Here is a 20,337-nt window from a genome sequence, read left to right on the forward strand (position 1 = left end):
TGCACACTGGTCATTAAAGAAAGTGAGAAAAAAATGGTGAAATGTTAGACTTAGTTTCAGATCTTTAAAAATGGAATACTTCTTGCAGGTTATATGACAGCTTGGACAAAACATTATTTTTTCCTGTTCAGTGCCATGCTGTGTATTTTAACAGGAATATTTTTTGTTAAATGCATTCAATTCACAAGCTTTTAAGAAACTCATTTTTGGCAGTATGGATTAGTGGTTTGGACTATGGATAGCAGAGGGTATTAGGTTCAAGTGCGCTAAGCAGATGTTGCTATTGCAGTCTTGAGCAAAGTGCTTTGCCCCAAGAGCTGTAGTTTACCCAGCTGTTTCAATGGCACTGTCTGGGAGATAAATCAATGACACACTAACGTGCTATCCAGAAAAATCATGTATCATCAGTCTGCTTAGAGCTTGCAAAAGACACTTTGGTTTGAAATGGATATGAAGTGCAGAGCAATATTTGATCATTGTCTGCAACAAATTAAGCTAAACTTTTTGTTCACAGCATACATACTGTACCTCTTCATGTAAAATAACAAACAGGCCTACATAACAAGCAAAATATTTTGTTGGTTCTATAACCATCATTTAAAAAAAAACTCAAGACAAAAGAAATTCAACTCTCAGAAACTTTAAGTGATAGTGTAGAATCTCAACCTTTCTTTTATTTTCCTTTTCTATTTAGATTTATAGAGCTCCAACTGATGAATTCATCTGTGTCCATGACATTTTGGTCATAATCAATAATGTAATTTTATCCTCAAAGTGGAATTCAATTAAAGTTCATTTTTCAAACATAATTTTATTTTAATCACTAATCAAAGTCTATGTACTGATCTTTAACCATTTCTACACTATACAATAATGTTGTGTGCTTTCCTGCAGGATCTTTAGTCCTACCAGCTAAGTCATACCTCTGCCTTTCCTACAACTGTAATGCTTCTAGTTACACAACAATATACAGTATATACAACAGTATACAATACAACTGTGTAGTAATTCAATCTTTAAAGCCAGTGAATTAAAAATAAAAGCAAGCAGATCTGCAATCCTTGTCTTGCAATGATTAATTTAGGCACAGCTGTAAGAATCACACATTCAAAAGTAAAAACTCTTTATTTCTGACAGAGCATATTGATTTTAAACCTACTCAAACCGTGAGGCAGTAAACATGATTGAATAGGTACTGATATTATGAAGCAACAATTTATTTTATATGCTACTGTAGATGTGCCTTACAACTGGTAGTTCCATATTTCAAACTGCTGGAATTTAAATATTGGTTATATATCAATACAGACAGTTGATCATTTGTAACGTACAGTATAATAATAAATATCCCTAATTCTTCTCAAAAACAAAATATAATAAATTTGAAATTTGTGGCAAAATCAATATGTATCCCACAAGGAAATGATACTAATCAATAGAACTGCTTCTGTATTTGTGTTGGTGTTTGTCTTGAAAGCAGAATACACCACCGATGAAGCAATAAAACTCTTTGATTGAAAACCAACCAATCACGTTTTTTGGTCTTCGCCCCGGAATTACTACTTCCATCGTTAATTTTGTCTTCCAGAACTTTAGACATGATCAAAGACCTCAGCTTTAACCTCTCTCGCACTGTAGCTGGTGACAGACATTAAACTGGTGTAGTATCAACACACTTCCAGGATTATGGACAGGTTCAATAACAAACAGTGGTTGCAGACCTCAGACCAATGCATTTTTAAAGCCCTTCATCATTAGCACTTAAACCAAATTGTTCATGGAATGGCAAAACGATCCACTGCCTGACAACCAGTTTGAAGCAAACAATTTAAGATTTAACCAGCTCATTCCATTTGTGTGTTTTAAAACGGGACAGAGTTCACGATATAAGTGGACTGCAGAGTGGTTCAGATTGACAATATAATTACACAAACAACTGAGGTATGTCAGTATGGTGTATGCATATACACACACAAATAAATAGGTAATGAAAAAAACAAGTTCATTTAATAACATGGAAGAATGCAATCTGCAAAAATCACCTGAGCAGAAAATCATTAATTTTTATAAAGGCCAACACAAAGTACTTTTTTCTATACTGTGATTCTCCCCTGAATGTGGCTTTCTCATTATCGGCACAAAGAGCTGACTTTCATTTTATGAAGTGCACTATCTCTGAATAGTCAGACACTCTCTTCACAGGGTGGCTAGAATTTAGAAATCTTCCTGAGATTATTAAAAAAACTTTTTTTTTTCTGAGACTTATGTCTCTCCAAATGAACTGTCTTGACCTTACGCACACTTTCACAAAGAGTCCACTAGGCGTGAGACTGATCAAGGCCTTAACAAGTACAATTTGAAACATATTTTGCAAAAATAAAAGCAAAATCAAATGGATGATCCATGAGTATAGTGCAATAACAAGCAACATGGACTGTTCAACTAAGGACTCTAAATGGTGCCTTTCTGTCACTAACAGCAGTAAAATATATACTGTAGAATGATGTGGTAGAATATCATTGATAAATTACAATGCATGCCTACAGGGTCACTGGGATAGCTTAAATTGGAAAATTCCAGCCTTCCAGTTCATTCAGACACTTTACAAGCAGGCTACAGTGACCTAACAAGAAAGCACTGGACGCATAAATAAGCATATATACATTTTTATGCTGCTCATCAATTTTAATTGCTTTAAGAACCATTTGTAAAAAAAATGTGGCTTTGTCCCAGACCATGAATTTCCTTATCTGATAAAATAACTGGCAAAAAATGAAATTAATTAAATGCAAGATCTGAAATCGCCATTTTATTACACAAAAAGATAAATAAAAGGCACGCTGAATACTCTCCTCCTGTGAAACTGACATGTACCATCTCTCCCATGTGCTGCAGTTCAGAGCACAGTCCTGGGGACCTGACTTTAAAATTAATGTCTATTTAAAGAACAGCTATAGCTCAACTGAGGGCGATGTTTAATGCAAAGTACATCACCGAGCGCAGGGAAAAGTGTTCCAGCTGGTTTGAAAGGTTCCTGCCATTTGGTTACCATGGGGTATTTCATCCCAGAAGTAGTACATTAGACTTAAAATGCCTTTATAATCCCGAAGAAAAAGTGCGGAATAAATCAGTGTTGTCTGCTTACTCCCTGCAATGGTACAGATTGCATAGTTATACTATGAAAAATATTTGTGTCATCTGCTCCTGCAAATTGTATATTATTTCACCATATCTCTCAGCTCAACTGTGAACAAGGTGCCAATGGCTGTAATTGTCATTGCAATTGCATGTGGATATATGCTGCTCTTTTTGACAATGATATGTGTTTACTATATCTTTTGAGTCCATACAATATCACTAGTACATTCGTAGGTTGTATTTTTTTTTTCTGCAAAAAGCACCCGCCGTTCTATAAATGGTGATGCCACATCTCCTGATACCTTCCCCTTAATGAGGAGTGTCAGTTGTGCAGACGATCCATGCTGATGGCAAGAGAGCTGTCACTTTTATTGAAACTAGTCTGTGCAGTCTGGGAAGCATACAGTCCACTATCTAAATGAGAACATGGCTCTTGGGACGGAATGTGTTTATGCCTTGTTGTTATTAAAGTCATAGGGGACTGTGTGCGCGACAAACACTAAGTTTTGCATCCAGTCAGGAGGCAAAGGATGAAACCAAAAATGCTTAGTGACAGAAGCAAAAGCATGAAGAAAACAAACATAAATAAATGCTAAAGAAGATTATTCACGCTCTCTCCCAGACCTCTCTACCACCCAGACATTGGGGAAGGAGGGAGAATGGGTCACTAAAAATCAATAGCAATTTATTCTCTCCTTGGACTCTAAACAGACAAAGTAAATAATACTGTCACCTCTCGTCTGCCCCGGGAGCACAGTCAAAAACACTCCCTTGCTGTTGTGTCATGCACTTTGCCTTTGTCCTCTCTTTTGTACATCTGTAGCCAGCGTGCTGACAATGGTATCATCCTTGAGTTGCTTGTGTTGTATAAGGGGCTGCTGAATGCCAGCATGGCACACTGTGGTTCAAACTGCTATATAGAGTCTAAGCCAACTTGCAAGTTATGCTTGCTTCATAAGATGTGAAAAACAAATTCAACCAAAGAAGATATACAGTAGCAAACATACTGTATTATATAAAGAAATACGAAACAGGCTTCACTTAGTGCAGTGACAGAGAGCAAGCCAGTCTGAGTATAGGCTGAGGATTACTTTGGAACACTGTTTTTACTTTATCTTTAGGAATGTCCTGTTTTTTTTTACTTATGCTTAGATAAGCAAGTAGTGAAATACATATGAAAAAAATACATTTGTACTGTTTTTTTGCCTTGTTCAACAGAGTCAGCTTAAGGCTCGCTTCATAGCAAATCTTTTGTTTTGTTGAAGCTTCCATTTCTAAGAAACAATATCCAAAAGATTTACATTTGACTATGAAAATCAACCAGAACAAAGCAAATAGCTATAACGTGATCCATTTTCAACAATTTAAAAACAAAATCAATGTTCCATTATTATAATGTACACTAAGTGTGCAATGTAAACTACATCTACTGTACAGATGTGAGAAACAAAGACTTCATGAAACACCAGCAATCATATACACTGCTTCCAGATTTCAACAAGGCCTTCATTGTTATCTTTAAAATGCAACAGCTGTTATTTACTTCCTCTTACCAAACCTACAAAATGTTTTGAGATGTGACAGCAGCAGACACTCAATGTATTCAGGATTTGCTGCGGGCTGTACAATTTTTCTTTTGGAAAACGTCTACACCTGTACTTGACTCCTGTGAATCTTAAACATGTCTCACACATTTATGCAGATGTACAGGCTCAAGTAGTGAATTACAGTATGCAGATACGAATCCTCATTAGAGCAAATCCCTCCTGTGTATTTATTGCTTTGGCATTCCACAAACAGGTGGGAGATTCAGAAGTATCTCAAAGTGCAGTATGTCTTTTTACTTTTCTAATAAATACAAAGTTTCTAACACTGTAGTGTATACAGTATATAAAAATTTAGAAAACACATGTCAGTGCTCCACAGTCCTCAAAAATGTATTTGACGAGCAGGAGTTTTATTGAGCTGTTTCCAAAGGCTCAATAACCTACCCTAAACTGTGAAGTACTTTCTGTAGGAACCCTACAGTGAAAAGGGGGAATTTAACAGAATAATGAAGCAATCTTTTGTTCATAAAAAGCATTTCATTTTCTTTCTGTCATTGATTTTACGAAGACAGATGCCTTTTGTAGCATCTTCTTTCCATTAATCACAGTGTTGTGTTCCCTGACATCTAATGGCCATTTCTTTTATAGACATTTTGTTTTCATTGCAGAATATGTGCACTTAAAATTTCTGTTATCTTCTATTAAATAAGCCACCTCTCTGCGAATTGAGCTTTAAATTATATAACACAGCTATTTTAAAAACACAGCTCCTTGTTGTACTTCCACACAATTGTACATTTCAGAGGTTATGAAACTGTCATATTTGTGCAAAACTGATGAAGCGACATGGGTTTCATTACACATAATATTTTGTTATCTTCTGTTGAGGGAATCTGGCAATGGAAACTACTGTATGTGTGACAAGACAGCAGAACTGCAGGAAATAATGGAATGGGAAGCTAAGAATGTACTGTATTGAGCTTCAGTGAGTTCCCTTATATTGAAAACTGCTTGTATTACATAGAGCAGCAGTTAGGAGTCTGGACTTCCAAACCAGAAGTCTGTGGGTTCAAGACCTCACTTTACACACTATTGTGTCCTTGTCCTTTGGAAAGGTACTTATCCCTGTAATGGACCAGCTTCCCAGACCAAGTCAGTGAGCGCCATGTGATCTAAAATGAGAAACTGGGGCATACATGGAGGAGATTAAGCAATGATTACCTTAGAACGCAAAGCCGTTTAGAAAACTTGTCAACATCCTGAACTTTTGCAAGACTCCTACAAAACAGGCAGCAAATAAAGCACACCAAAATATCTTGGCTTTGTGATATCTCAATTAATTTGACAGTATGAGTCAAGAATCCTCTTCCAGGAGTTCAGTCTCATAGAACAATGTGCCTTTGGCTCAAACACGGACAAGTCCAGTGCAGGAGCTTGGGTTTAGTGTGAAAGAAAATTGCTTCTTACTGTCTTGTTATGGGCTTGGTATAGGGATAAAATTCTGAATTGGGGGAAAAAAAAAATGAATGCACCCCCTTTTCGCAGAAAGCAAATTTGAAAACATGAAAACGAAACGGTCAGCCACAGGATTAGTTCCAGAGATGATTTGTCACCAGATGGAAAAGTCCAATGAGACTGACTCCCAGGAGTTTCATTTAAAACACTGGAATAAACTTTTTTTATTCAAGATGTAGCACTCAGTTTTACAGAAACCATAGAAAAACAATGTAACTCTCATTCTGGAACACTTGTATAATGCATAGGAAAAGCAAATTTGTAATTACTGTTATACTTACAGTATGCACAAACATTTAAATCATTTTACAATTAGTGTTCTCAGTATATTACATATACAATGCATAAGGAAACTATTTATTGCCACAGAAACATAAGTAGCAATTCAAGTTCAATTAAAATCTACAATAAAGAAATAAGCAAGATCATTTTGTGTACGAGTGAGAAACTAGGATGAACTATTTACTTATAACTAGAAATATGACTGTTAACTAAAGTCTGAGAGCGATGTTATTGCACTACTTTGTGACATAAGCCAACAATAGCAATTTGGTGTACAAAGGTTGCAAAGCTCATCCCTTGCTTTTCAGTCAATTGTCATCACTTTGAAAGACTTCGACAGTACAGTATGTCTGCACATTGATGTCACTGTATACATTTGCACACTTCTCCCTGCCTCCTCATTAAACACAAACAGAAATAATGAACTGTTCACTTCTGAAATGCATGGTCACCTCTCCACAAATGTGGGTAATATGCTGTTTATGCTAATAAGCAGGTAATCTGTCTGACAAATGCAGCCAATTCCAATAACAAGCAATGTCAACTAAAAAAAAAAACACAGCACTGCAATTAAGAGAGCAAATTATGCAGCCAGGTCAGGGGCTCAAGATAAGTCCATAAACACTGCTTTAGTTAAAAGCACTTTATTCTAGGTGAGCTTCAGCATCATTAGTCACTTTAATATAGAGCTGAACAAGCTGGAGTAAAGTTGGGCTTGATAAAGTGATGTCTGGCTATTGACGTTAAACCTGCTATTAACAGATTTAAAGACACAAAAATGCTTGTTTCGTCAGTACTACAGTTTATTTTTATGTGTTCTTATTTTCATTTATCTGACATCATCCATCATCTTTCCGTCTTAATACACTAGAAAATAAAGGTTAAAATCCTGCATCCCCTTTTAAAGAAATATTTTAATAGCCAAGCTTCATCAGGGGATGGCTGGCTCCCTGACTCATGCCATTCTTCCCAAGACTCTGACCACTAATTCCCATCACAGTGCTATTCTCACTTATGTCCATACTTAAGGCTTTAGACAGCTGCTTAACACCAATTCATTAGATCTGGATTCGATCAAAGTCTCTTTCTTCCCTGTTAATGGCTGCTTTCAAGTACAACAATACCCTGGCTTCTGAGTTGTTTAGATAGAAACCTGACAACTGTCAATACAGCCATATCACGCCTTCCCATCACCTGACAACACGCCATGCTGGTGTAATCTTCTACGACACAGAAAATAAAATTCAGTGTTTTATAGCTGTCCTTTTTCAGAGAATCAAGAGAAAATCAATATTATCTCAGGCACTACATGATGTTTATAAGTAGTGTGTATTTAAGACCTACTCAATGGCCCTTTTGAATAAACTGGACTATCTACATTCTAATTCTCCTACTTTTGTTAAGCTTGTCATATATAGCATATGCATCATGGGATGCAAAATATAATGGATTTAACATTTGTCTACTTCCAAAAGCCAGATAAACATAAATATGTTTAACTCCATACGAGCACCGTGCAGTACATGCAGTCACTTACTACATTATCAGGGACATGCAGTCAAATGATGACTATCTTGAGCACAGGGTAGTGGGCTAGAGAAGCAGGACAGATATTTCCATGATCTTCCCAGATCAGAACCCTACTCAGATCCCAAACCTATTGTGAACCTGTGGAATCTTTGCATTGTGCTGTTCTATCACACAAGCCAATACATCACAACTTTAACTGATGGTGACCCTGCTAGAAGAATGCAATGCGATTAGGCCACACATATTTTAAGATCTTGTGAATACAGGCCACCTCAAGTCTGAGCTGTAACTGCTACGAACAGAGGCCCAATATTACTTGGGGGTTCCTAATATTTTTGCCAGTGAGTGTTTGCATTCATTCAGGATGCAGAAAATCACAGTCTTCCCACTTAAATATACTGTATGTGCATGAACATTCTGCAACCTTGGTTTTAGCTACAATCATTAAGTCAATAAGTACTGTTGCTACTTTGCAGATCTGATTTGAAAAAATACCAGAACACTCATTAGATATTACAAACCTACATATGACCTTATTGGACAAATGAGAATTTCAAGATTTAATTGTGGATCACTTAGTTAGATTTTCTTTAGCATTCACCTTTACATGAATCCATAAACATAAACAAACCATTTCTGATAAGACATTGCTGACTTGAATTGAAGTCTTGTCTCTGTTTGTCTGCATCAATCAATCCTACTGTGGCCCACGGTACAATCAAATAAGGCTTTCCCATTTTGGTAGATTTACCTCAGTAATCTGATCAAGAAACTCTCAGTAATATTGTAATGCACTCTGACTGTTTAAAGATGCTGTTGGGAAGCATTACACTGACAGAGGACTATTTCTAAACTTCAGGAAAGTGTATGTACATCAGAATTACTGCTGATGAATGGAAAGAGCAAAAAGACTGGACAGGTATCACATTGAGGTGGTCAGGTGTCAGATTTAATGAAGCTGTTGCAGGTTACAATGTGCTGTCAGCAGCACTCCATCTTCTTATAGTTAATAAAAGAGAATAGACCCTCCCTGAAAAAATAAAGAGATCTTATTGAATGTCAAAATCAATATCGAATGGTGATTGAGCCTCCAAGATATGTGGCTGTCTATTAGAGCAACACTGTGGCACAATAGGGAGCACTGTCATGTTGCAATTCAAGGGTCCTTGATTCAAAGCTGGCTGTCTGTATGGAGTTTGCATGTTCTCCCCATGCTTGCCTGGGCTTTCCCTAGCTACTCTGGTGCCCTCCGACAGTCCAGAGACTGGATCCATGCTTTCCAGATTAACTGAAGTCTAGAAAATGCCCATACATTTGCATGGATGGTTGGATGCATGTATGTATGGAATTCTGGAATTAAGTTGCAGTCCTGGCTCACATCCTGTTTTTGCTGGGTCAGACTCTGGTTCACCTAACTCCTTTAAGGATAAAGGAGTTACTGAATATGAATCAGTGGTTGATTGACTAATAAGGGAAATCAATATGTTACCGGAGTGCCTTTTTGTAATGAGCAACATCCCCCAGGGTCTTTAAAAAACACGACACAAATATGTGGTAAAGAGCAGAAAGGCCTCTTCAATACAGTATGTCCACTTAAGTTCAGACACGGGTAACATGCAGCCCTTTCCCAGTTCCCTATCCTCCTCCTCAATTGCCACACTTATGTTAGTACCTTAGCTCATTCTTCCAAGTGGTACAGTGGTACTGTAGATAGCCATGGCCTGTCAAAGCCACAACAATATCGACAATTGTTCTCTCAGATGGTGAACATGCCTGCACGCAAACCGATGTAACAATTTTACCATACTGTAACTCTGGAGCTCCGGTTAGGTTTTTATTATTACTTGCTTGTCTGACAATACTTGGCTGGGGTTACACACTGATAATGAGTTCCTAGTTACACTGCCCACTATTCACACAGCTCCGATCAGTAAAGCTTTAGATCACTGAAAGCTATAAATAAACATGGAAACATTCAGCTAATGTGACCCACACTCTCACAAAACTACAAGTTTTTAATGAAAGGGGAGAAACTTGTCGTTTTATTAGAGACTAGGATTATACATACAATACATAAATACTGCAGTATGGCTCAATCTCAGAGTTTAAGGAACATCTTTGGGAAAATCTTACTTTTAGATGTTGTATAAAAAAGGTAATGTACTGAATTACACTCCAAGCTTCAGGGCAAGTGATTTGCAACAAGAAAAAAGTAATTAAAGATCTAGATTTGTTTTTTACTTTTCTGAAACTATGGTGGTAAAGGTTTTATACAGTACTTGACGTCAGAAATTTTAGGATTTCTTCTATTACGATTTTTGGAAACTCTTCTAAAAATATATTAAAAACATATAATATATATATTTTTATATATAAATATATAAAAAACATTTTTTGTCTGCTTTTATACTGTAAGTCACAATAAAATGTACAGTACACATCTCACATCACAGAATATTCTTAGTTCAAACAACTGCTACTAATTATATTATTACTATTGGCCTACTGTACCTAAAATAAATGTGATAGGTCTTCCAGAGATTCTAGAGATGCAAAAAACAGAATGTTGATCAAATTCCAGGTTTTCAGCTGTACTGGAAGCATATCTTAAACATAAAGAGCGATATTTAACAAAAGATTTGACATGAGATTAAGCCAAACAGAGAAAGATATCAACAGCATAGAAAATTCCACTTGACTAAACAGTTTGTCTGCCCTAGGTATGGCTACTGTATGTACTGTACCTCCAACTGGTCTGCAAAGTTTTAACACCACCAGCAGTAACACTACTGCTACAATATCATCCTAAAAAAATCTAAAATCCATCAAATATTGTATTTCCCCTTTAGCCATTTAAAAAAGGAGTATCCTGTCTGAAATGCTGAACAAGCTCTTTTTCCAATCCCATGAAAAATTGTTTTTTTTATTATTATTCTGTTTAGAATAAAGTTTTTATTAAAGTTACTGGTTCTGGAAACAACACAAGATATGAAGTGTTTTGACTTCACATAAAGACCTGCTACAGTACAGCTAACGAATTTCACGGTTCAAGGAGATTGAATCAAGTTAACCTTGAGATTTTGATATAGAAAAAGAAATGGGGACATTCGACAGGAAAATGGTACAGCTGTGTCCCTTTGGCTTAATTCAGAACTCTGGGTCAACACTTCTTCCAGCCCTTGCCTGTCCAGAAGCTTGCTCTCAAGATTTTGAATATGTTGTTTATGAGCTCAGGGTGGCACAGTGCTGCAGTGGTTAGTATCGCTGCCTTGCAGTGCTGGGTTTTAGGGTGAATTCCAAACCGTCTGTGCAGGGATTGTATGTTTTCTCTGCATTCATGTGGTTTCCTCCAGTTTGCACCGGTTTCCTCCCACAGTCCAAAAATACATGTGTATTTTTGGAGAATATTAGCCCTGGTGTGACTGTGTGCATGCCTGTGTGTCTGCCCTGCAGTGGACTGGCGTCCTGTCCAGGGTGTACCCTGCCTTGTGCCCCTTGCTTGTCTAGTTAGGCTCCAGGTCCCCTGCTACCCTGAATTGGAAGAAGCAGCGAAAATAGATGGTGGGATTTATTACCTCGATCGGTGTTCTCCTCAACACCTTTCAGTGTCAGAACTGCCACCTTGTTTAAAAAGCAAGGGCTCATGTCAGACTCTTATCTCCACGCTGCAATAACCACAATGCCAGCTACAGCCTTCATAATGAAATTAACACTGTTCCTACAAGGGAAACAAGGGAAACACTCTGCAGATGCTTAGAAGTATTTTAATAATGTTCAAATTGCAATTTGATGACTGATCATCTCACTGCCTCAGATATGAACAATTCTCACAGTATCTCTAAAACTGGGATTAAGAGGCACTACATAAATATTGTGCACTGAATCTTTTTCATTGTGTCTGTTGTACAGAATGACAAGAATGTATGGGGAATTTAAAGCTATATACTTCCCCTTACGTACCTAGTTATGTGCGATAGAAATAGCACACAATTAAAAACGCTCATTATCCTATCGATTCACAACACCTGCTAATAATGAGAAGTGCACAGAAATAAGAGCCAGAGAGAGATCACGTGATACCCTCAACTAACCTCTGTCAAAAGCTGCGTGGAATGTCTCGGGATTTAATAGGTATCTCGTGGCTTATTTGTAGATAAGCAACCAATTTAAACAAAAAAGTAATAAACAACGGAGTGGAAAATGAAAAGCAGCATTAATTATGCAATGGTGTCATGCACTATACATTTTCTTCAGTACAATAGTATAGTTTTAAGATTAGAATGCGGAGTTGAGGGGACTATTCCCCGTTTAAGCGTTTGATTTCTATAGCTGGGATCATGAACTGCAAGCCACTATTTACCATCTCCTGTCGTTGAAGTTGAATTACAGGTTAGATGCACTTTTCCTCATTTCGAAAGAAAAAGAGAAATCAAGAGAGACACGTCACACCAGAGTATCACCAGAGTCACATACCTATCATGCTGAAGAGACGCAGTCTCTGACAATGTGACACTGACAGTCTACGCACCCATGTCTGTTTGTATTTAAGCCTATGGCCTACGACATCCCAGGTCACACTGCATCAGCGCACGTGTAATGGTCCCTGAGGCATGTTGGGAAATGTAGTGCTCTTTTTTTTCCGTTTCTGTTTCAACGTTTTCGTGCAACGATTTACAAGATACAAACGTAATTTGTTATTGTCGTCATGATTTTTGCTACCATTGCGCCTACCTCTGATGACACACCTTAGACAGCTCTCCCTCTCTAAAACCTAAAGAACATTCGGAACTGGAATGTTGTTTTGGTTTTGGCGTCAGAGCGCCAGCTGGCGAGGTGGTTGTACTACTAATATTTAAAAGCAACTACTGAGTTTTATGTATTTATAGCATGCTTCCTCTGGTTGTGACCGAGTGTTTGTTTAATTGGGTAGGTCAGTCTCTGCACAAAACGAAGAATTAAAGTCATTAAACAAGAGTTGACGGTTTGGTCGTCTTATTTCACGAATTTATTTTTTCACTCCTAGCCATGCTTGAAGAGACGCGTTCCCCGAAACCTAGAAAGGACGCTGAAAACAGTGGGAGCGAGTGCATCGCTGCCAGTCCAATGCTAACTGTACGTAACCGGAGATCTCTTTGTTATAAATAAAATGTATGGTGCCTGGAAATGTTTTTCGTTTTTCTAAGTAAAATTTGTGTATTCGGTTATAACATGTAAAATCTCGCCTTATAACAAAGAAGGGACTTTTTCCTTTGGTTTTGCTTTTTCGGGATAAGTTGCATTTGCTTCGGCAGTTTGGCGAGTGAGTACAGTTTCCCTGTAATCATTCATACATTATTGTAATGATTGAAGATTATTGCTTAACAGATTCCTGCTATCGTAGCAGATGTTTTGCTGTCGAGCTAGTCGAAGATCAATTCTAGCGGTCATTTAAGGAAGGGCGCCGGTGGTATTTTATAATGCGTCTTGTGTTCTGTTTAACTTTAGTATTTGCAGGTATGTCTGTAAAACTCAGTATATGAGAACAATTGACCAAATGACACGACAACTGATTTGGTGCAAATTAAAACAGTTTGCAAACTCTCCAGGTTTTATGGAGGACTTCAAAATGAGAAACTGCAATATACAGGTATTGGACAGAAAGGGGGAACACTATGGATATTGAAAGCAAGGTCTCCCACTCAGTTCTGGTCATGCTTTAATTAAGCAACTAGCATCCCAGCATGCTTAGAGGCATGTATAAAAACAGGAGGGCCTGGTTTCTGGAATTATGGCTGTGAGAGCTCAGTGACTTTGAAAGATGTGTGTTTGTTGAGGTGAGTACAGTAGGAGCTTCGGTGACCAAGACGGCTCAACTGGTTGATATTTCGCAACAGTGAGTGGAAGCACAAACTCTACAATCATGATATCCATGCTTAAATTCAGAGTGCAGGGCAAACAAAGCCAAGCAATTACACAGTAGGTGATCTGACTGCAAATGCCAACCTGGGGTGCAAAGCATCCAGTTTAATCAAAGGTGATCCGTAAGAGCTCCTCAGAGTGGTACACTATACAGAGGTGGATTGCAGTGCAGGAACCACTCATCACTCCTGGCAAGTCCAGTGGTACAAAGAGCACAGGCAATGGACTGCTGAGCTGTGGAGAGATGTGATATGGTCAGAGGAATTATCCTTCATGTTCTCGACAACCTCAAGCACTGAAGGATTGTAGAGCTTTTTATTCCAACAGTAAAGGATTCTGGTGGTTCTATAATATTGTGGGGCTATAATAATATTCCTGAGATGGTCTGGGTGTATTTGTTCCTTTTGAAGGCAAGGTCGATGTTATTGGCTACTTAATAGTGATCGTCTTCATCCCATGTAGCATTTTTTTTCATGGGGGGCTTCTACCTGATGGCAATGTCCACATCTACTGAGCATGTGTGGTCTCCCAATAGTTTAATGAGCTGTACATTGATGTTGTGTGTTACAGTATGAAGTATGTCATGGCCTTTTCACTCACCAGATATACTGTAAACTCAAATGAGCATTTATGAGATATTTTGTTTTTTCCAGAGCTTTTTTTCACTTCCATCAGCCAGGCTTTCTCATGGAAGAATGGTGCTGCATGCCTGCTGCAGAATTCCAGACGGTGGTGCACTCTATGTCATGATGCATACAGGCCATACTGGTTTCATGTGGTAATCCAGCGCCTTATTTTCTGAACTATACATTGATTGACACTACCTGTGTGTCTTGGCTCTCAGTTCCTGCTTACAGTGTATTTGGAAATTCTAGCAGTTTCATGCCGTTTTACTGTACATCAAAATGCTCAAGATTCCAACTCTGATAAACCCTATATGTCTGTATGTTAGCAGTTGTAAATAAGTTGCTTCAAAATACAGTATTTAGCCCTACATACACTAGCAAGGAAGTAAGGGTGTAATTCTGCAGTATGAAAAATAGTTCTATTTTTTCATTTAATGTTTTATTGTTTAATTTTAGATTCATACCAATTCAAATATAAAATTCATATGCAGTAGCATTATTTCTAGATGCACATCATAGAAGCCCTGCCTCATTTAGATTTTCTGTTTCTGTTTTGTGGAAGCTTAATGTGTTTAGCATTGACAGTTGGCAAGTAAATAATTTTAGAATGCAGTTTGTGATCCCCTACAAATGTGTGGTTTCCATCAGTACTGGAGATCCAGTGAGTCCTAAACCAGTTTTGAGACAACAGTCCAGTCATGGTCATGGTCTTTGTGTGTTCAACAGTGATTTTCTTTTCAGTAGATTAAGCAAAAGGAATCTTGGCAAAAATAAAATGAGGACCTGCTGCCACCCTGGGTGTGTAATGATTTTAGGATAAATGCAAAGAGTCTTGGGTATAAATTTGGGAGTTAATTTACATAATTATGTTGTTTTTTCTATTAGTCTTTCTAGAGAGATTTATGTGCAGCTTTTTAAACATGTAGACTATTTAAAGCATTGGGGCTGGTAGATGCTGTAAACTTCATTAATATTCAAATTGAAAATGCATCAATGTAATGTTTTCTGCATCTCTTCAATGTGATGTGGCATATTACAACCAAAGTTACAGGGTTAGATGATTGACTAAACACGATTCAATTTACATATTAATGAGTAAAATGACAGATTATAATATTTACCCCCCTCTTTCCCAGGGGTCAACACTGTACTTAGTTCCAAGCTTTCAGGTTCCAATAATTCTACAATAAAAGAACATTCTATGTGTTTTTAACCTTGTACGGAAAAGGCAAGGAAGGTAACATTCTGTTCTGGGTTTCCAAATGTTTTTTGAGGTGTTTGCAGGGTCTGTTTCAATCATGCTCAATTAAAATTGTGAAAACTGAAAATCAATTTTTGTTTTTTGAGCCAAGAGATTAGACAAAGCATAGACTTTTTAAAGAATAGGGTACAGTGATATGAACAACATGCTTAGTCTACTAGGAAATGTAAAGGTTGTTTTCTCTATGGAAGCTCATCCTTGTTTATAACATTACAAGTGAGGATGATACTTTCATGTAAGTGCTTCATGCCACCCTCTGCTAGTTTTTTGCCCAATATTAGATAAGCATATTTGCACATTATTCAAAAGCTCAGAGTATGTAATGGACAGTATAAAGCATTCCCTAAGATGCAGATATCTTTGATCTTTCTGTAGTGATAGAGTTTCAGTGTTTTTTTAGTGCTGAATTTAAAGTGAACAGCACTGAAAAAATATACGTGCAGTACATTAGGCATTATTTATGCAGCAGTATTTTCCAGCAAATATGGACACTTGAAGCTGTAAATTGCTCCCAGACGAACATTAAAATTGTGTAAGTTTAAAGGACTTCTTTGAGCAGCTTGCCAACTGTTCATCTCCATTCCACTCTGGACATGTGTTGGCAAATATGACTCACTGGGGAGCTCTGGCTAATGGAATTCTATCTTACATTATTGGAGAGTTCTCAACATAAATAATAATTGCAATCTAGTTATGTTTAGTGACAGTTTCCAACCTTGTGCCATAACTAATCTGATTTGTTTTACTGTATGTTCAAAAACTTTAGACAGTGATATGGATTCAGTACAGGTAGTTCTGCCTTTTTTAATTTTGATTTAACACACCTTTAGGAATACTGTATGTACTACTTCATAATTTAGGGCAGATTAGTTTGCACAACATTTCAATAAAGTAGGAGCCTATAGTGAACAATACCTCAGCCAAAATGCATTATGATGATGCTGCAAAGCTCTGACAAACACATCATTGAGAATGACTGCTATGGTACTGTATGTCCAGTGGCATCTTTAAAAGTGTTTTATACCCTGTGACATTGTAATTTTAAACATACCAATACATGAATACTCATACTGAATACGTGATTTAAAGTAAGAACATGACAACATATGTACAGTATTATGATTTAACCGGAACAGTAGATTATGCATACCTTTTCTTAAAGGATCCCAGCAAATCTGTATCAGCAGTGTAGCTGGCTAACTTATTCCTGACATCCACAGCCCTTAGTGTGAACAAATGCCTCCTGTATTAAGATCTAAGTGCACATCCTCCAGATTTCCATTTGTGTTTTGGGCCCTTGTTTCACAGTTGATCCAAGCACAGTCTTTTGGGTTATTGAAAGTCTCAGATAACTTTGAGTATTAACATTGCAAATATATTTTCAGCAGGTGGAAAGGACTGATTTGTGCCTGCCTTGTTAAAACAGTTTTTAAATCCAAGCTTTTGTACATGAAATAAGTGTTGGAAAATTTGCTGTAGTTGACATGCAAAAATGTTTGTTCTCTTTAGTAGCCATAGTGATATCTTAATAGCGTATCCCTCTGGATTCAAGGCTGGGTGAGAGCTGAGATGCAACATTTTTTAAAGTACGATAATGGTATTCTTTGGTTGATCATGTGTATGGAAAAGTGTACAGCTTATTTATGTACATTAAGTTATCAAAAAAGCACATACAAATTTTGCTACTAATCATGCTGTGCTCTCAACACACCACCCAATGTTCTTGGAATAATCTGTATTAATGAATATGCTGTACCAGGTTCTTTGAATTTTTAAAGATATTGTTGAAACCTTACTTCTGTACACTTACTCCAAATATTACATTTCCTCTCCTGCATGAATATGCTTCATGTTACTACACTGTACAATTTTTCCATTTTAATTAAAATTTAAAACATTAAAAAAAAAACATCCCTGGTCTTACGTATCGCACACAGTACATTATTTCAAAATGCTGTGTTTATATGAATGGTAAATGGTTACAATTATGCTTACTGAAAATAAGTAAAATTACCAGACTCATTGGCTAATTTTTAGGCACAAAAAAAAAACAGAATTCATATAGAATAGAGAGGTAGATTAAATGTCTTTGCCAGAATGGGTTTTGCTCAGAATTTCAATAAGCACATTATGGCTGATTTCAAAACAGCTGGTGCATTGAAAGGCTTTACAGTAACTGCAATTATGGCCTGCTGGAGAAGATAATGATTTTGCTGATTTTCTCGTATTTGAATGACTGGCTATCATTTATTGGCTGGGGATATACAGTATGCCAATGAATGGTATAGTTTGCCAATACAGGAGTGAATAAGAACCTTTATCCTCCATTTGGTAAAAAGGACGATTCGGATATCCAGGTGTATTCTCAAAAGATCTGAGGAGGTAGACGAGTTCCGCCTCCCAACTCTAGCCCAGCCTTTCTAGCCATTACACATTCCACGTCATCTTTGGGTCCTGTATCCTGTTATGAATTAAGTGAGGTAATGTACAACCCCTGCTGAATTCATTCTTAGTATCAGTAATTATTTATAGGCCTCTCTGTGTTTCATTCGGGTTAAATGGCATCAGATTTAAACTTTAAGAGGCTGTGCGAGAGGAGAAATCGTCTGCACTGAGATTGCAGTGATTATGAGATGAAAAGAAAATATAGTGAGGTGCTTTCAAGCCATTAGCTTTGTGAATGTTAATGCAGCTATTACTATTAGGACACTGTTTGGTTTGGGACGCAGAAATTGGCAGCACCCCGTTTAGTTAAATTAACCCTGCTCACCTTGGCAAGGGGGAGATATGAAGGCAAGCAACAAATTCAGGAGCACTGTCAGGTCCACTTGCTGCTGCTCTGACAGGTCTCTGATATAAAACCCAATTTGCACTTTTAGGAGCAAATCCATTATCCTTCCAACCAAGTTTAAAATAGTGTGAACATCAGCAAAATGATGATGAGTTGAAATAATGGCTTTGAGAATTATTAAAGTCAAGGACTATTTTGTATTACACAGTCATTAAATGCCTTCACCTTTTTCATCCGGAGCATTTCTCAGTCTGTAATAAGTGAAGGTTTTTTTTTTTCACGGTCTTAATGCCTTTAACAAGATTTCTCAGCAGCTGTCTTAAACCAAATGATAACTTGTTTCTGAAGGCATATCCTTTTTAAAATTTATTTAAAACAACTAATCTACACTTTAACTTCATCTTGGTTTACACTATGTGGAGAGTATTCAAACTTAGCAGAAACATATATTAAACAGTCACATCCTTAAATATTTCAAATTAAAACAAATAAACATTAGGTAGGTATTTCCATAGTTAGAAAAGTCTTGCATATCACCATCTTCACCTTTAGTGATCCACTCCTGGATGAAAACCACAAACCTGTCTTCAGCAGTTAGCCAGTTGCAATATTGTTCCACGCATGACTTTACAAAGTAAGTTGCAGTAGCTGGAGAGCTACTGCAGAAGTGTGTAGTAAAGTATGTGTTCTTGTTGCAAAACTTACATTTTTTGTTCACCACCACTTCTTTCTTTTTAGTTTTCTGATTTATTTAGTTGCTTAGGACAGCAATAGCAGTTTGCTTTGTAAGGTAAAATTAATCAACTAGGAAATGAAATGGAAAATCCAGCTGATGTTAAATGCTCTTTGCATATGAGGCTGCAATAAAAGTGCTACTGTTTTTCTATAACTTAAATCCTCTTAGTAGCACATTGCTCATATAGGATGAAATCTTCCTTTTGTTGAGGGCAGTAATCCCTTATTGTGCTCTAGTGTCACCAAAATTTCTTGGTGATTTCTTTTTGATGAAGAGCCCTGCTGTGATTTCTAGGGCACCGTGGTTTCTAATTTCTGATGGAGGCCCCAGATTAACAGTAGGGTGGCTTTTTGTATCTAATCAATGTCATACAAAATTTGTGGTACCGTCATGATGAGCACTCAATTTTGAGGCAATTTTGTGATGAGATTTCTTTATTTTTTATCTGAATGACTCTTTTAAAAAGCAATACCAATCTAACTTCTTAGCTCACACTTCAGAGCTTTAACCAGCTTTATACTGGTTGCGCTTACAAAATCACAGCTAAATATTTTAAAACTGAGCCATGTGATAAAAAAATCTGTTGTTCGTTGTCCTGAACAAGAAGAAAGCCAAGAGTAAAAAAGATAAAATAGCACTGTAAAATATTTTCTCATTACCTTGGAATTATTTAAAGTAGCAGACTTAATCTTTTCTGAAGAGTATAGATGTTTGAAAATTAAAAAGGTTTATGCTTCTTTTTAACTATGAAGAAATAATGTACTGAGATTTTCTTCTCTTAATTGCTTGACAGTGTTTGAATACAATAACTGATGCTCAGTCATTTTTTAATAATTGTTTATTTGACAAAATTTGTGAAAATATGCACAAAGTGAAAGTAGAGAGAAATTTTGTTCTTAACTTAATTTTGTCAGCAATCAAGTCTGACTCATGTGTTTTAACACTACCAAACGCTTGCTCTGTGTTCAGAAGCAATAGCCTTGGGAGCTTCAGGAGCTGTTGCTCTGAACTGT

General features: G+C 37.0%; 1 protein-coding gene across 1 annotated transcript in view; it reads right to left on the reverse strand.

Annotated features, from left to right (window-relative positions):
• Nucleotides 1-12,589, reverse strand: part of prkn (parkin RBR E3 ubiquitin protein ligase) — a 158,523-nt gene extending 145,934 nt beyond the window's left edge. The window contains exon 1 of the mRNA XM_088934073.1: nucleotides 12,486-12,589. Coding sequence (XP_088790199.1) covers nucleotides 12,486-12,492 — 7 coding nt within the window. The 5' untranslated portion in view covers nucleotides 12,493-12,589. The remainder of the gene's footprint in view (nucleotides 1-12,485) is intronic.
• Nucleotides 12,590-20,337: the final 7,748 nt, after the last annotated feature.

This window comes from Atractosteus spatula, chromosome 15, assembly GCF_055471065.1.
Source record: "Atractosteus spatula isolate fAtrSpa1 chromosome 15, fAtrSpa1.hap1, whole genome shotgun sequence".
Lineage (NCBI taxonomy): Eukaryota > Metazoa > Chordata > Actinopteri > Semionotiformes > Lepisosteidae > Atractosteus > Atractosteus spatula.